Below are 18,442 nucleotides of genomic sequence, written 5' to 3'. Positions count from 1 at the left end.
ATAAGAAAAAACTACTTTGACAAGGAGGTTTGTGGAATATTCACAAGAAAAATAATAAATATTTTAATTTAAAAAATAACATCTTGGTATCAATAGACAGGCAACAGCACTATGTTAATTTACGTTTATTTCTATTTCTATCAGTTTACTGCATTATCACTATTACCATTTTCTGCTCTGTAAGAGCTACTGAAGGCAAATGCTAGAGGCTAATCAAAAGGTCACATTTAAGAAGAAAAACTACTTGGAAAGCACTGGCTTGAGAGACAGAAACAGGACACTAAAAAGGCTTCCTTCACAATATGCAACAGACCAATTAACAGGCTTCCTCACATGAAAAAATACTATTTCTAGAGAAATCTCACTTATTGCTTCTTGGGGGTTTTATTCTTTCCTTAAACACAGATCCCTTGAACAAAGACAAACTGTTCTATGCAGAGGAACTTATTTTGGTTGCAAGTCTCAGTGCCACCAAGCAAGATCTCAGGATTTAGAGAGTGAGTGAGTCCAAAATAGGTACCAAGCAGACAACTGAAACTGAAAATTAGTTTCTTCTTAGTCTGGGTAAATATGTGTACAAACTTCAAGTCAAACTTAACTCCAGTAGCTGAGGAAGAAAAAATGAAAATTATTAAGGCAAACATTAATTTTAGCTTCTTCAAATACATACAGCATTTATCAAACACACCAATAAAGAATTGTTTTAACTTATATAATTTCTAAGTAGTCTTGCTTGTCAGATTATGAAAAACTGAAGAACTCTGAGTAATTTAAGTTGAATAAGAAGATTTCATTTAAATTGTGAGCAGCAACAATTTTCAGAAATAATAGTAAAATACAGAATAGACGTATAAAATCTGCTCTAAATTAGATTTTTTCATTTTTATCCATAAAACAGCAAAAGTTAAGTACGCAAATGGAGTATTCTATAAACAAGCACAGATGCATTTGAGGTCTTTCTATCAATAATTAAATAAAAATGGCATCTGCTGCAGCTGAGGCCTCATGAAACACTGAGACAAACAACTAATGTCATTTTACCATTACGTAAGCAGCATCTGGAAAGTGTTATTTTAGCTTCTTGATCATCATTACTGAGAGAAAGTAAGGTTATAAACAAAACCAGATAATCTAAGGAATATGGACAGAAAATTCTCTATCAATTACCGTAGAAAAGAACAAATTTGGGAAGTTTAAAAGCAGTACAACACCTAAATTCATATTGGAGATTACTGCACATTTGACAGCACACTGAAGTATAAAAATTACTTGTAAATAGTCACTTGTTCTACTTGTGAGTTCACGTAAAGTACATTAGTATTTTCCAAAGCACTTTGTGCAAATGTTAGAAGATGACTGCAACAGAGCAAAGGATTAGTCTCCTAAATATAATACAAAAATATCACATTGCTTAAATACTCACAGTTCACACATACAGAAATATAGTTATAAATGAAATATATGATTGTAACAATTACTTTCTGTTACTGAAACATTAAGTAGCATCCTTGACATACATAAAAACATGACCTAGAAAATCAATTATGAACCATCCTAAAATAGTAATGAAATACAACTAAAAACTTATTCCACAAACACCTTCATTTATGTATATAAGCACATAATACGTTACAAAAAGATAAACTGAAGATCTGCATTAATTTTCATGCAATGTCTTTTCATATTAAAAGCAGATATGACAGTTAAATAGTTTCTACCTGACAATGTAATTAAAAGCTGAAAAGAATTTATTTAGTTGCTGAAAATAATATAAATTGAATAATTTAAGGCTTGTTAAGGAAATATTCTTTTTGCCCAAAGCATCTGAAACACCAAGGAACAGAAGAAATGCATGACTTAAAAATCTGTCTACTGATGTGTATCACTCATGAAAAAACAAACATAATTTAGTGCTATGGCCAGAACTAGGACTGCACACAAAAACACAAACTGCTTATTTATAGAATGCTTGCTCTAAGGTCTATCCTATGTTGATTTATGCATAGGAAGAAACTTGATCACTGAAGTAAAACCACTGCCAAGAAAAGCAGGAGTATTTTGTCAGGTTGGTGCATTTATGATTTGTCTTTTTCCAAGTCAGTTTTACCTTAAAAAGCCTTTAAGGTGTCACATATGAACTACGTATACCTGGACTGCATTCCAATTTGTCACGCCCAATCATGCTCTACAGAAGAGCTTTTATAAAGCAGCAAGAAACTGAGACTTTTTTCTTATGAACTCAAACAACTTCACCACTGTTAGCTTCATCAAGTATATGAGGTTGTCAGGATAAGATAACCAACATTAATTGTTAGAAAACTTATCAAATTTTAAAAGATTCTTAGAAATGTTTCATTAATTTATTATTGGGAATCTGTCTTAGTTTAGTTTTGAGTTAGGTAAGAAACAATTTACCATTCAGTGAGAATTCTAACTGCTTAAATTACTGGAGCTTTTGAGCACAATGCTATGAGAAGATAGGATCAAAATACAGTTCTATTAACTTAAACAGGCAAGAAGTGCAAAAATCTAGTCCTGAATAACTGAAGTTCAAGGAAATCTGACAGTCTTGTTTAAAATATGCCTAATGCTTAACTTGCAAGTGAACTTAGAAGTGAGGGATAAAACATGCCTCAATAGGGCTCCAAACAGTGAGAAAACATTTATAAACTGCTCCAAAGGACCAAACTCTTAGAACAAAAACTATGTTGTGATGGCATTCCTGAAGCTATAAACATCACTGCTGTTCTGCAATGTGCTTTTTTACCTTCTTGCTCTCATCTGTCTTACAGTTTTTGATCCAAGTCCACTACAATCCCTGCTCTTGAAGTATCTGCACTGCTTTAGTAGCTGACATTTTATGCTGATAATTACTCAACATACTTGAGAGCAATGCTTCTGCAAGGAAAACTAAAGGAAAACAAAACAACATCTAGAAATAATTCCTGAACAGACTATGAGATTCAGAAGAAAAGTATTAAATGTACTAAGTCTTACATGAAAAAAATAGCAAGCATTCAGAAATTGAAACTGATTAACTCCCAGGAAACAGCCCCTTACACATTCAAAAAGGGGTTTTCATTGGAGGGAAGTGGGCAAGGATGTCAAAAAATCTCAATTCCCTCTTCAAACTACCAGTAAGAATAGAGGTTAAGTTTAAGGCTGGTATTGCATCTATTGTTTCACTAAATACAATACCCACCCAACACCATTTCACAGTGTTACTGCAGATGTAAATCCATCCACACAAAACCAGGGCTACAACTCTTACATATTTTTGGTCTCTGCTTTAGACACGTAGAAACTATTTTAATACACTAAATCCAAGACACTAAGTTGCTGACACAAATAAAAGCAGGTCTTGGAACAGGAATTATTTTGTAGAATGCCTGTGATTGAGATTCAACAATGTAAAACAAAGCAAGCCATCCATAACTGGATAATAACCACTACATGTCTGAGTAATTAATGTATTACTGGCACTCAGAAGTATTTTCTATTTAAAAAATATTTCTGCTGTTGCAAAATAAATCACCATCATCAAGTTTCTCTTTCAGCCAGAAGAATGTGTGCAAAATAAAAATTAGCAAAATACTACTGGAAAATTAGTTTCCCAATTAAGCTACTGTGAAATCAGAATGCATATATATTATTGAACTGTAACAGCACATTTCAACTAACTGACTTTTAGAAAGGAAGGGCAAAACCTTAAACAATATGAAAGTGTTTATTCATAATGTATCTAGTAGACATCACACAACTATATTAATAAATTGTTTAAGCATCATCAGGCTGCTCATTAGATTAACAATCAATGCAATCGAATTTCTAACGTTCATCATCACCAGCAATAAAGCTTCAGGAAAAGAAATCCTCTCACAGAAAATATTGTTATCATCTATCAAAATCAAGTAACTGTTAGCTGCATTAAAGTTGATTACAAGATGTCTTTCAAAAGTAGTTGTACTTTTTAAAAATCCAAGTTTAATGAGTTAGGAAAAAGATACAGATAGAAATTTCCAATGGGAAAGCCTAATACTGCAGCCTTACATGAGAGGGTCCAACTGTGGTTGCCATTGCACTTACCATTTATCTTCCTGTTTTATACTGACCAGTAAAAAGAGATAGGGTATAAGTGAAGGAAGCTTACTTTTCAAAGCTTTTAAGAAACAAAAACAATGATTAGAAACAATTATTACTGTCCTTCTAAATACATTTTTGGCAGAAGATTTCAATATGTTTTAAGTGTAATGCCAGAAGAGTTTATCAAGACTTGATACGGTAAAAAAGTATCCAACAGCATCAAAAAATGCAATTCTCACCAAAAGTCAACTTTCAAGCTCTGAAAATAGAGAATCACTTTCTCAATATATGTACAGTGGTAATCTGAGAGTAGAAGTAAGTGCAAGATGCAATCTGTTCACAGTAAACGAGTACTAGTAAGAACAAATAAAAATTTATTAGTTGTTTAAGAAATTCTAAGTTGAAATCAGATTTTATGTGTCATTTTGCAATCTCCAGAAGAGCCTTAGTTTTATTCTACTGCAAAATGCAAAGGCTTTTTCAATTCCCATTCACACTATATAATTACAGTTATCTAAAAACATATTAAAACAAGCATTTATAAAATGATAGGCATGCTCAGCCACACAGCTGCCCTGATTAGAAACTGTTGCTAAAGAAAGTAAACACATCACTTGCCATTTTGTTTCCATTTTTCCTCTTTTAAAGTTTAAAGAGCATTAGAAGTAAAGCCTAAGTCAAGACATAACCAGAATATTAAAGACTAGTCCTGAGACTACATATTTTCATGTATCATTGTATATGACACTTCAATTTCATATGATGTTTAAAAAAAAATACCTGTACTGTATAGTCCTTTAAATACAAGTTAAAACATTTCTGGTAGGGTCGTTACTGCAAAACTACATCTATATATTCTTGCAGTGTATTAATTAGGTCCAGATGAACACAATTTCAGTAATGCATGAGAGTGGAAAAGCTACACTCTTCCAAAGCAGTTTTCCACCTTTCACCTCCAAAGAATTTGATGTATAAAAGTCATAAAAATAGTGATTGAAATGCTTTCCATTTGAACCACTCTTCTTCCTTTCTCATCCTACATTTTTGCAAAGTCCAGCACAACTTTAACAATTCCTCTTCATACAGGGCTTGGAATTTAAAAATGTAGATAAGCAACAAGGATGGACAATCTGTGGCAAGCAATTGAAGCACAGAAACTAAATATTCTTATATCAAGACAGATTTAAGAATAAACCAGTAAAGGCTGTGGTGGCCAACATCATCTAGTTTTCCCCACTCCAAGCTGCAGAATACAGGCCACAACAGCAATGGAATCTGAGGGAGCTACTGCCATCCCACAGCTTTGGGTTGGCTCCCCAGCTTGCTATTACTGCAGCCCTCTGCAGCAAGAAGCACGGGTCTCACAGAAGAGCCAGGAGGATTTGACAAGCAAGCTTACAGGGTCAGGAAGTCAGGCAACCCCAAAGATGCTACATTAAGTGAATGAAATTTCACATTTGGCACTACAGAGTCATCAGTAAGTGCTATTTCTAAATTACATGAGACGACTGTTACATGCTATTTCTCCAATTATGTTTAGTAATATTTGGAACACACTAAAGGACAGTATGAATTCTGAATTCTTGGTCTTCATTTCCCTGAAGAAAAGATGTGATGAAAGCAGTTTTCTTTTAGAGTGAGAACATATCAAAATAAATTACCATCTGCTTTTGGATGCAAATCCCTCAAAACAAAGTGAGCAAAACCAAATTACACCTCTTAATAAAAATCAAAGGAACTATTTTGCTTCCTCCCCATCTTTACTAAAAACATTAAGGGCAGATGAGGGGAAAAATGTCTTTCTGAGAACAGAAAATCATTTATTTTCTAACATCTCTCAGGATGTCTCAGAACATACATAATAAATTCTTTGCAACCCTATAAAAAATTTCATGGTATAGAATGTAAACCAGGTTCTCCTTTCACGGGAATAGCTGTAGCAGTTAATTTCTGATTGATGTGTGAAGTTGCACCTGTGAAGGGGAGCAAAATCCCCTCCTGCACACTACAGTTGTGTTAATAATGTGAAAGAATTGTTTGAATTGCTTATTCATTATTTCCTCACTAGGAGTAGCTGCACTAGTAAAAGGTATTGTACTCAAGAGAAACTATAGCATTTGCAACATAGTCTGCATTCACTGAACTGATCTGGTCAGTAGAAAAAAGTCATACACTTTGACCAAAATAATTTAGATTATGACTCCTCTGATAGCACCATTTTGTTAGTCCTGCAGGATGAGTCTTCAGAGGCATACCTAAATTACTAATATAAATAACGTACAGATTATAGCGAGGACAAATTTCCCCTCACCTTTATAATCTTTCAATCTCCTTTAGTAATGATTTGGATGTTCTCCTCATCTACCTTTATGCAGGGTCAAAAGGGAGAGTGATTTTAGGCTCCATATGAAATTAATATTGCCCTTTTTGTTTCTAAAAACTTTCTTAATAAATTAAGCATAAATCAAAACCAGTAATTCAAACAATCTTAGCAGCATGAACTGGTTTAAAATTTAAACCTTCAGGCAGGGTAGGGCACATCAGGATGGGTGATTCCTACCATCTCCCACTTACAAAAACTATTTTACAGAAACATTTCAATTCCCAAGTAAAAAAAATTAGTATCTGAACACCTCCACTGAACAGAAGTGTTACATCACCAGCTTGTAGGAAAAATAAGAGTGATGTCATCATATGAAAGAGTAACTACACTACTGAGTATGTAGCAATTCACTCAGGGGAACAATGAAAATACTGAAGTGAAAACAGCCAACACGAAGATGCCAGTTCAATAACTAGTATAAAAATAATGTAATAAAAGATTATTTTGCAATTTGGATTTTCACCATAGAATTGTACTTACATTGTCCATGAAATTAGGTTTAAATCCTCCCTCCTGCTGTCGTCGTAATTCCTCCTGTTCCCTCTGACGTAGCATCTCTTCTTCACGACGTCTGTGTTCTTCTTCATGTCTAGGATATTTTTCAAAATTATCTCAGCTTAGTCTATTGATCTGTTCAGGCTTGCACTCAACCTCAGAGGTAAGATCAAGCATATAAACAAAATTGTCCATGATTTACTTTTTACATAGTGCAAGGCACTAGTCTATTCAACTTGATGAGTTTGAGTACTTTTGAAGTTTTGATTTGTTTTTCTTTCACTGGAGTACAAGTAATTTCAAAACCAATCCAATTCTATATGTACTCTTCCAGCTATATATCAATAAACAGTTTAAAATATTCCAGTTTTTTAAGAAGCCACTATGGATTAAAACATTTCAACAGTGCCAAAAGACACGATTTTTAATTATGAGATGTGTTTGTACTTTCCTTTTATCTTTCTGACATTTATTGTGATATTTAACAAAAAGTATAAATCAATATGATGAGACCACGTCTATTTTCTTAAACTTTAAAAGAGGCATTAAAACAAGTACTTGCATAAATCAAATCCTAAAAGAAAAATTGTTTTCAACATACTAGAATATGTTTGATGCTATCATTCTACATGCAAATTGCCTGCCCATAAAATTTAGACGCATGTTCCTATCTATTACAGCAATGCTTCAGTCATGTTAAAATAAATATGAAACAAAAAAATAGGCTAAGACATTTCTATACTATTTAGAAATCTCAGAAATTTTCTTAAACTTTAAAAGAGGCATTAAAACAAGTACTTGCATAAAATCCTAAAAGAAAAATTGTTTTCAACATACTAGAATATGTTTGATGCTATCATTCTACATGCAAATTGCCTGCCCATAAAATTTAGACGCATGTTCCTATCTATTACAGCAATGCTTCAGTCATGTTAAAATAAATATGAAATAAAAAAATAGGCTAAGACATTTCTATACTATTTAGAAATCTCAGAAATTTTCTTAAACTTTAAAAGAGGCATTAAAACAAGTACTTGCATAAAATCCTAAAAGAAAAATTGTTTTCAACATACTAGAATATGTTTGATGCTATCATTCTACATGCAAATTGCCTGCCCATAAAATTTAGACGCATGTTCCTATCTATTACAGCAATGCTTCAGTCATGTTAAAATAAATATGAAACAAAAAAATAGGCTAAGACATTTCTATACTATTTAGAAATCTCAGAAATTTACAACTAAATTAGCAGACCTGAAATAAGTAAAAATATCAAGCAACACTTGAAAACAATCTTTTATGTTGCATTATATTATCAGAAATATCACACATTATGCTTTTGAGAAGCAAGTTTAGCTAACATATCTAAATTCATGCAGGCCTACAGTGGCCACACCTCTGCACAGTGGAAGACAAAATACCTCAATTGTATCTGCTTGCGTTTTTGAAGTTCTTGGTTTCGGAGTTCTTCCAAGCGCCTCAATTCTTCCTGACGACGCATGAGATCTAGCAGGATTAAAAGTGTATTTAAATATAAAAGCTGCCAATCAACCATGTGGCAACACAAAAATTGTTATTACTATCAGATTACAGTTCTAACATTCAAGTTTTTAAACCAAATTTTCAATGCATTTAACTCATCTCTTTCCATAAAGCTAAGTCTAGTATTTGAAAAAAATACCTGATTTGTGGCTTACAAACATAGAAAGGTACAAAATGGGCAACGCCTCCAAAGCAGGTTATGGAAACAGTAGTTTCAAGCTCTCAAAGCAAAGGAAAAAAACTCTCAATCCCTTAAATCATATCCTGGTTTTACATCTAGGACATGGCATCAATTTTCTTACAATGCTGTACACTGCTAAAGTCACACTACTAAGAAAACCACTACAATATTCATGGACTTTTATGCTCTCCATTACCTGCTGCAGACCTCTACATGGCACACATCAGTGAAAGAGAAGCCATATGAACTTCAGGTGCATGAAGTCAGAACCTCCATGAAGATCTGTCATGACTCTGCTTACTGCAACTTGCAAATGACTATTCTTTTAACCTCACAAAAAAGGTACAGCCATAGCCTCCTATGAAGCACTTAAAATGCCCTTAAAAAGCAGGGCATAACTAACAGTAATTACTTTTGCTGACCAGTCACATTATTGATTTCTGCCTAGAAATTTATGCTTTCTTCAATGAATAATATTTGTTAAAAAGTAGGTTTTTTTATTGTTTAAATACATGGGATATTGGCAACTTGATACTATTTATAGAAACCACAAGCAACATTTTCCCATACCATTCATTGCATGCCTTTTATGCTTTAGTTCAACAGTTCTGCACATTTTATCTATGCATTTCTCTACTATACTAATTAAAATATCTTTTTAGTTATGCAAATCAGTTTCCTCAAACTTGTACACAACACTATCCACTGTGGGCTAAAATGTTTACTTTTCAGTTCTTTATTCTTCCAAATTTATACAGCATTGCCTATTTCTTGTGCACACAGGACCAAGATTTCCTACTTTCTCTCTACCACTATCATTTTCTGTCCTTTGCTCTTAAGGTGTAGCTCTCTACTTTTCTCACTGTTCTCCTAATTTTTCTCCATAGCATAGTTTATTGCCTTTCTGGAAATTGATAGCATGTTAAAAAATACAATATAGCAAATTATGATTCAGTATCATTTGACAACTGCCGTATCTTGGCAGAAAGCCTTACTAAGCCAGATGAAAACACAGAAATAGAGGTTCAGACTCTATACAAGAGACATTAATATTAAAAGACCTGTAATGATGGTAATTCTTGATTGACAGGCCCTTTCTCTGAACAGAAAAAATCTGCACTAAAGCACTTTTTTTTTAAAGAAAACAAATAGAAAGCACTATTATTAGCCTCTGCACTTTCTTGTGCTTGTAAAAGGGCAAGGGCTTTGTTTTACCTTCAACCTCCTACATTGCAGACAGCAGAAGGTAACAGTATTCCCTCACCTCAGAAGTTAATCATACAAGCTAGAATACCAACTCCACAAAGACTTTAAAGCAGTTTTAGCTGTTGATTTTTCATGTTCTAAAGATGAAAAATAAATGCCAGGTTTCCATATAATTGATACAAAATTAAGCTTCTGTTTAAATTCAGTCATGTTTTCCAGTATTTTCATAATATATTTAACCATCATTATGAGAGAATATTTACAAATGTTTGATGCATACCACCAGTACATACATCAGAAATACCATGCAATTTACTTACACATGGAAATATGTATTCTGCTTTACTGATTACTTCTGATTCAGTCTGTCAAAACATGACACTTCAAAGTGAAAAATTGCACATACCAAAAGAATTAAATCTACCTTCAGAATTAATATCCCAGCACAAAAAACTGAGTACTCAAACCAACATGTTCTGGAGTTCCAGTCCTACTAGCTCTCATGTTTTAACACAGCCTTCACTTGCTAGAGTATACGGACCAGTAAGCTCATCCTTCATCCTGTCTTCTTTTTAACTACTACACAACTAAAACATGACATTTTACATTTTATTTCGTATTTCATAATGACTTCAATACATCTTTGACTTCATGCACCAGGGATACAAAAGTATTAATTTTAGGTTCTGGTTCCTTAGAAACTTCATTGCATCTTTCTACACAATCCTGTGATACAATTAATATAATCAATATTCTTGGCATGTCATGAACTTAGACCCACACTGTTCAGAAAAACAAGAGGAAGCTAATTTGAAAAGAAGTACAAGTGAAAATACCACCTTATTTTCATGCATGCTGAAGAATTGAGAAGACTAAAACAGAAGGAGTACTTACTAATCTCTAGAGCTCTGAAAATCAAGTGTTGGCAAGTAACTAAGAAGAAATCAGTCTTAAGAAAATTCTGAGTTATTTGATACTAAAGAGGTACTGTGCTAACCAAACTGTGAGGGGGAAAAGACCGCCTCATATGCTAAAATAAACATATTTTCTCACTAGAATAGTAGTGCCACATGCTTTCATGTTTTAGTGGCTCTCTAATGGCAGGAATAATTCTCTCTTTTTTCATATAAAGCTGACATTAAACAAATATTCAAAAAGCAGAATATCTTTTCCTTCATGTTGTCCTTAAAAAAACCTCTACTATCCAAAAACACATCAAACTTGATGTTTTCCATTAAGTGGTTTTCTATCTTAATGAAGAGGCCACTGTAATCTTGTCTCAGTTTAACACATAATTAAGACATGAATTTAAGAGAAAGTAATCTCTCACTTTGCCCTCAAGTACAGGCAACACGTGAAAAAATTCAAACAAAATTAAAGAGCATGAGTTCTGGAACTACACAACTAGCATTGTTAAATATTAACAGTATCAACAGTAGATTTAGTCAACCTGTAACTTAAGCACTGAACCATCTTTACAAATCTCAGTCACGCATACACACAAAATTACAATTTGTGTCTAACTGCTGAGGGAGGGCTGTCAGCAGCATTCTTGGATCATATTAACATGCACATTCCTCACCTCTAATATACACCTGTGCTTACAAGGAAGCATAATGCTTCAACTGTTTTTCTTGGAAAATTAACCAAGAAACAGTTGTCATTTCAGGTGCTGCAGCATCTATTTGGCATTTAAAAGCAGTTTTCTATGCTATTACACTCTGTATAAGATCTTATGCTTTTCATGTTATTATATAGGTATGCTTTTATGTTATTATATTTTGCATAAGACCTTGTGCTCTGTACAAGACCTTACAAAAACAGCATGGCTTCACACTGGGAGTACATGTGCCTATTCAGGAAAAACAGGCTAAGTAAACTTTTTACTAAAGATAAATTTAGGAAGTGAAGAAAACAGACTTAGACAATCACCTCTTTACCATATTCTTAATTAATTTCCGCAAATCATCAAGAAATATGTGCACAGAGAAGTCGTCCTTCCTTTTTCTCAGTTAAATGCACTTAATTAAATGGTGATCAGAAAAATGCCCAAGTATACAGCTCAATATGCTATACAGTAAAAAAAAAAAAAAAAAAAAAAAAAAAAAATCTGTCACACAACAATTCAATACTGGTAGATGATCTGGTTTTACCTTGCCTCATCAGCATTAGCTGATGCTCGTGTCTAGCTGCTTCCATTTCTGCCTCAAGTTTCTCTTTGGCTTCTCTAATGTTCCTATCAACCTGTTCACGCTGCTGCTTTTCCATCTCATCAAGAGCTTTCCACCGTGAAGCATACTCAAACTCAAATGTGCCAGGCTGAGCAAAGCGTGGAGGCTGTTCTCTTTCCCTAATAAAAATTTTGCAGTAAAAATGTACAGAAGGACATATTTAGATCAACAGCTGTAACAGCCAGAGAACATACACACTATCACTTGAAATGTAGATATGGCTTTTTATCAACCTGTCAGATGACTACATACTAAACCAGACAAAACTTAACTCAGACATTACGATAAATAAAATTTTCCAAAAACTGCCCAAATAAATATTCAATTTAATTTTAAGATAAAAATTTGTATTGACATCAATACAAAATACTAATCTGCAACACTATATTAACAGTGTTCAGCCTTCTAAATCAAGCAGCCAATTCACTAAACCAGTTATTTAAGTATGTGTCAATGCCTACTAGACAGCCCAGAATATTAGCCATAATCTGTAACCATTAAATGAGCCCACATTTCCCATTCTAACACTAATATTGTACCTAACAGTGACAAATTGTTAAGAAGTAGTATTCTACAGTCTTATCAAAATAAACATTTTAGATTCAAGCAACATGGATGGCAAATTACAATATTAAAAATTAGTATTTTCAGATTAGGGGACTTCTATCTCATGATTCACTTTCTCATGTCATGCACAAAGTTTTACCTCCACAGTGGAAGCTGCAAAGACTTACACACCAGGGAGGCTGCAAACAGTTAAGGGGCTATTCAGAGAACATAAAGATCTGTGGGTATTCAAAATCTCTACAGGATTAGACCACACCCCTAATCCATAAATTACTATTGTTGGCTGGCAACAAGCTCCTACTGACTGTAGTGTAGGCCAAGAATCTCTCTATTACACTAAAGGCACAGACTCCTAGACTAACAAGCCAAGTCTGAATTTTACCATGATTAGGAAATTTGGGAAGGTCCTATTTAATCCTTTGGCACAAAACAGCACAACATACAAAAAGCACTACTTCCTGCTACACAAACTCAAAAATCAGTGTATATTTACAAAGCTAACTAAGTACATAAGTAATGTTTTATAAAAAAAGGCTAATCACAACTTACTTGTGGTACTGTTGTGTTTTTTGCATTAGTTTCTCAGGGAGTCCATCTTCATCATCAAATTGCTCCATTGGTTCTACAACAACAGGTCGAGGTGTTCTGGAAAACATTTTCAATTTAATAACTGAATCATTAAAGAAGCAGTTGCAACTTACTTTAGCATTTTGAAGAAACACTCCAGAAAGTTAACATGTAATTCCTGTGTCTTGTCTTAAATCACAGAATTCCAATGAATCCCAATCTTAAGAATTACCTTAATAATTGTTTTTATGACCAAATCCAGCTATTCTGCCTAGAAATCACAACTTACTTGACACAGTTCTGCTTGCTATTTTAAAATACCAAAACCATCTACCAATAATTACAAAATACATAGGAAGGACCTACCTTTCTGTTTTTATTAGAGGCACCACAGAGGCCATGATTGTGCTGGGAAAGCAACAAAGCCAAAGCAGAGCAGCACAACCTATTCATATTTCTACTGACTTCCTACAACTTAGTTCTTCTGCAAGTTACTCTACAACTGAAAACAGCTTGATAATTTGGTATTAATATTACAGCAATAATTAGAAAAACATTTCTGTTTAAGTTATTTAAAATCCTTTATTTGAACAACCACATAGTCACAAATCAAAATCCTAACTGAAAAGCTGAAAACAGCTTCCTTGATATGTAGTAACCAGAGGCAAGTATGAGCCAAAGAGAGCAGTGTAAAAACTCTAAATTGCATAAAAAGCTCTTTGCATCAGTCTTGGGAGCAGAGTTTACAAAACACAGAGTATTTTCTGTGCATTATTTTCAAAATACCAGCACTCTTTTATTGTGTTCCATGCCTTTATTTCACTTTGTAGACCTTCCCCTACTGCCCCAGTCTCTCATGAGAAAAAAAAACCAACCAAACCAATGACCCCCAAATATATTTTACTCTGTGCACCAAGTTCACACTGAAGTCCAGAATCAAAGGCCACAACTCAGCAACTGTTTTTTCTGATGCCATCTGCATTTCAATTGCTGACAGTTCTGCTATTTAAATGCAACTGAACCGTGGTGCCAACAAGTTATGATTTAAAGAACAATGCTAAAACCCTAATTTTGAATGTCTAGTTTTGATACATTTACACAAGACCTGGAAAATGTTCTGATTAGGCAAAGAGTTTTCAGTTAAAAAGAAAAACTTAAGACTCTGAAGCAGAACATCAAAGTAGATGGCAGCAGATTCATACTAATTATCTATGCATTAGGGAACACGTCACCTAAGCAAGTAAGTGCTCAGGTGCTTTTTATTCACTCAGGCCACGGTTACATGGTCATTTCAATACAAGTGATCTATCTAGCTGGCAAAACAAGAATACCCTCCCCTCATATCCCAGCTTCTTTTTCCCTGCCACATCTCTCATGTCAAGAACAGCACTAATGTAACACTGAACTACATTACTTCCCTTGTTTGGCTCACCGGGCTTCCATTCCGTTACTAATGCCAAGAAAACCCTGGGAATTAGAACAAGTTGCTGGCACCTCCCAGAAACAGTAAAGATGTAGTCAGGCACTTCAATAGCACACAGGATTTGGAGTTCCAGACCCCTTACTCACCTGCCAACTTCCTGGCAGCATTTTCTCCCGCCTTATTCTCTGCTGGGCCTGACATTAGCAAGCACCTTCCTGAGCTTGAACAGATTGCAATGGCCCCCCATGGAAATGAAGGCTTTTCTGTTCGTTTTAGCAAGCACAAGTGGCTCATGGAAGTGTCATGAAGTTCAAGAATAGCACAGCTAGGGCAGGAAAAGAACTGCAAAACTACAGCCTTATTTTCCCAATGAGAATCACAGAAATAAAAATAAATCATAAATATGTATGATTTCACACCTTTTTTAAGAAAGCATTTTAAAATGTCACTTGTGACTGTGTCAAGTACAGCAATTAGCAACTCTCTTTGGCAAGTACAGAAATAGGAGATGCTTGCTATTTGCAAGCTTGCTTGTCCTTGAAATACATTGTTTTCGAAACATCAAGCATATAAACCTCTTCAGAATCTCAGTCTTCAGTTTAAAACAGTGAGACAATCCTGGCCTTACAAGCCACAAATAATTTTTGGGATATGAACACTTTCTTTAGTCTACAGAAATATCTGCAATGTGACACACTGATTTGTTAAGAAACAAAGAATATTATTTTGTCACTTTGTTACTGGGATCAGGAAGAGTGCAATCAATGAAAATCTCAACAGAAAATGCCTTATTATACTGCATATGAACAAGAAAAAAATCCAGAATTTTGCTCTCAGACTCTCATATGGTAATAAGAAATCTTATAAACAATAAGCAGAGAAAGAAGGTTTTCTTAAAAAAATCAAGAGTATTTGTGGTATTCATGCAAAACACTTAATTTTCTAACCTCATGGCTTTCAGAATTTGAAAACAAACTAAGAACTAGGGAATACCATGAATGCAATTTTTGCTCACATCGGGAAGATATACTCACAAAATCAAACAAAAATCTGTGAACTTACGTTGTAAGCAAGAATGCCCCATCACTGCATCTTTCTAGAGCTTTCCGTGCTGGAGGTTTTGCTGCAAACTCTACAAAACCTTTCCCTGTAGCTCTGCCGCGATCATCAACTACAACAACCGCTCTTTCCACGGGCCCGAATTGCGAGAATGCTTGTTCCAGCAGCTCATTGGAAACCACAGGCGACAGATTCTTTACAGTTAAGGCAGCTCCATGGGTAGCAAATCGAATTCGAAGTGGTCTGCTCTTCAAAATAGTACCATCAAGTTCTGCCTTTGCTATTTCAGCCAGGGTCCTAGATTCCTTTATAAAAATATAAAATATTTTATATCTTTTATTTTCGAAGACATTAAGTATCACTTTTGTGTGCCCGCCCCGAAAAGCAGCAAAGTTATTTTCCTTCACTTGAGTATACTGGCACCAGGATCATTCAACTTGTTTCCCCCTCAGTCAAAAAACCAAACCAAACCAACAACAACAAAAAAAAACCAAGAAGCAAACCAACAAGGTCCCTGTCCTCTGATTGAAAACAAAAAAATATGCATTAATTACCCCCTATGGTTTATTTATTCTAAAACCTACACAGGAGTAAATTTTTTGTTGCACATTAGGCAATTTAACAAATTCTCATTATGATGCTGCTGCTCTATAAAGGTTTTGAGTAAAGTTGGAAAGTTGTTGCTTCTCACGTTTACCTGCTTAAATGTTTATATTCTGCATGGCTAGCTCCCAGCAGCAGGAAACAGTATTCAAACAATACCCTAAGGTATTTTGAGTTGGGTTTTTGTTTTGCTTTTAAATAAGTCAAAATATCGCACTTGCTCTCAATGGATGTCCAATTCAACATTCATCAAGAAATTATGAAATTACCTGCTTTGCTCATCTATTCATTCGTCTCACATTAATGGGCTTTCTGCACCCACATCCATGAGACAGTGTAAATCAACCTTTTTTCTCACTTCAAAAATATTCACCATGTTTGATAACTGCAATATCTGACATTTAAGGAAATTCTTTATATATTTCTTCACAGTTCAACTGGGTAGGCAAGCTGTTAAAATATATATATATATATATAGCTATTCCCTAAACGTAATAAAAAAGAGAAGTTCACATAAAAGCTCTAATTTCTATTACAGACAAAAATGAGTAACGACATGTAAGTATATCTCACTTCCTCCATAAAATTGCTATTTCAGGACGGGGAATTCTCAGGGTAAAAGATGCGTGGCAGAATGCCACAAGTATTTTAAGACGACAACCGAAGAGAAAAAACCCTACCCAGTAAAATATATGGAAAAATCATTACTAAATACCGAAAGCACTCTAAATCTATTCCCAGAATGATAAAAATCTGTGTTTTAAGCAGAGCAATCGTGAAAACTAATCTTGCATACCATTTAAATACAGTATCATTAACTTTTCGAATTATTCGGTTTTTTCCATGCTTAAGTCGAGCATGTTTAATCAAATACTGTATTACCCCTAAAAAATCTAGTCTTATCTGGGCACAAGCAATTTAAACAACCCGCGGTCCGCAACCTTTTAAATTCCGTGATTTAGTTCCGCGTTCACGATGTGCGAGCAGCTGTATTTCGAAACAATCCTGCCCATTCTTTAAAATTAACTGTATTAAGTGCCATGGGACGAGACGGGGACCGAAACGCCAGGGGCTGAGAGGACTACTCTGAATGCAGAGGTCCGGCTCGGATGTGTAGAGGCGAACACGGGAGGGGAAAGAGGGAAGAGGCGGGGGGACTGCGCTAGCAGGGAGGAGGAGAAGCAGATGGTGCCTTTTTTTACACCCGCCGAAATGGAGGGGAAGGCGGCGGGGGGCAAGGCACCGAAGCCTCCCGCTTTCCGAGACGCCCCAGGGTGACGGGGCAGCCCCAGGGCCCGCCCGATCCTCACCAGGCGGATGAAGCCGAAGCCGCGGTCCCGATTGATGAAGACCTCGCTGGGCTCCCCGTAGCGCTCGAAAAGGCGCTTGAAATCCTCCTCGGTGATATCAGTAGGCAGATTCCCCACGAATAGCCGGCAACGCTGCGTGTAGCTCTTCTCGCCAGGTTTGAGAAAGCTCTTGATATCGATGGTGAACCCAACCTCCTGCTCCTCATCTCCGCCACCTTCTTTGCTCGGCACCAGAGCCATGGCCGCCGCCGCCTCACTCTCCCCTTCTAGGCCGCGCAATCCTTTCAGGTTGCCGCCGCCGCCGCCCCCCACCATGCCGAGCGGCACCGCTGGGGAGCTGTTTTCGATCCGCACTTGCTTCAAGTTCCTATTCGCGGCCATATCCGCTCCTTCCTCGCGGGCTCTCCCTCGGGGGACGCGGAACCCTGCCCGGCAGCCGCCGCCTCCGACCCTCAGCCAATTCAAAATGGCGCCGCCGCCAAACCCCGGCGCGTCGTGCCGTCCCCGCGGGAAGCCCCGCCCCGGCCCCGCTCCCCCTCACGGCCGCGCCGCCGCCGCCGCTCCCCCTCAGCTCCGGCGCACCGCCTGCCCCGGGCCCGCGGAGACCCGTCTTTTCCCCGCTAGAGACAGACGTGCCGCTGCCCTGCCGCGCTGTGTTAGAGCAGTGGTCTCCTCAGCCCGTGCCCAGGCAGAGGGGCCCCTCGCTGGGGTCTCTCCCAGGATCCCGCCCAGGGGGAGTCCGGTCGCTGCGGGAGAGGGAGGCAGGCGTGACACAAGAGACACTGAGGCGGC

At 36.2% G+C, this 18,442-nt stretch overlaps 1 protein-coding gene across 12 annotated transcripts in view; it reads right to left on the bottom strand.

The window, feature by feature from the left end:
* The window catches only part of PSPC1 (paraspeckle component 1), a 60,722-nt gene extending 42,604 nt beyond the window's left edge, over nt 1-18,118 (bottom strand). For all 12 annotated transcript variants that reach the window (XR_013339499.2, XR_013339500.2, XR_014955832.1 and 9 more), the window contains exons 1-6: nt 17,651-18,118; nt 15,741-16,042; nt 13,238-13,333; nt 12,044-12,240; nt 8,383-8,467; nt 6,947-7,055 (exon numbers count right to left, since the gene is read on the bottom strand). Coding sequence is in view for 7 of the 12 variants with exons in the window: in XM_077781477.2 (XP_077637603.1) it covers nt 6,947-7,055; nt 8,383-8,467; nt 12,044-12,240; nt 13,238-13,333; nt 15,741-16,042; nt 17,651-18,031 (1,170 nt within the window). In the remaining 5 variants the exon portion in view is untranslated. The remainder of the gene's footprint in view (nt 1-6,946; nt 7,056-8,382; nt 8,468-12,043; nt 12,241-13,237; nt 13,334-15,740; nt 16,043-17,650) is intronic.
* Between the last annotated feature and the right edge of the window lie 324 nt (nt 18,119-18,442).

Source organism: Lonchura striata, chromosome 1, assembly GCF_050655825.1.
Source record: "Lonchura striata isolate lonStrDom1 chromosome 1, ASM5065582v1, whole genome shotgun sequence".
In the NCBI taxonomy this organism is placed as follows: domain Eukaryota; kingdom Metazoa; phylum Chordata; class Aves; order Passeriformes; family Estrildidae; genus Lonchura; species Lonchura striata.
Note: the sequence above shows the minus strand (reverse complement) of the source record. Positions and strands in the feature narration are given on the sequence as shown.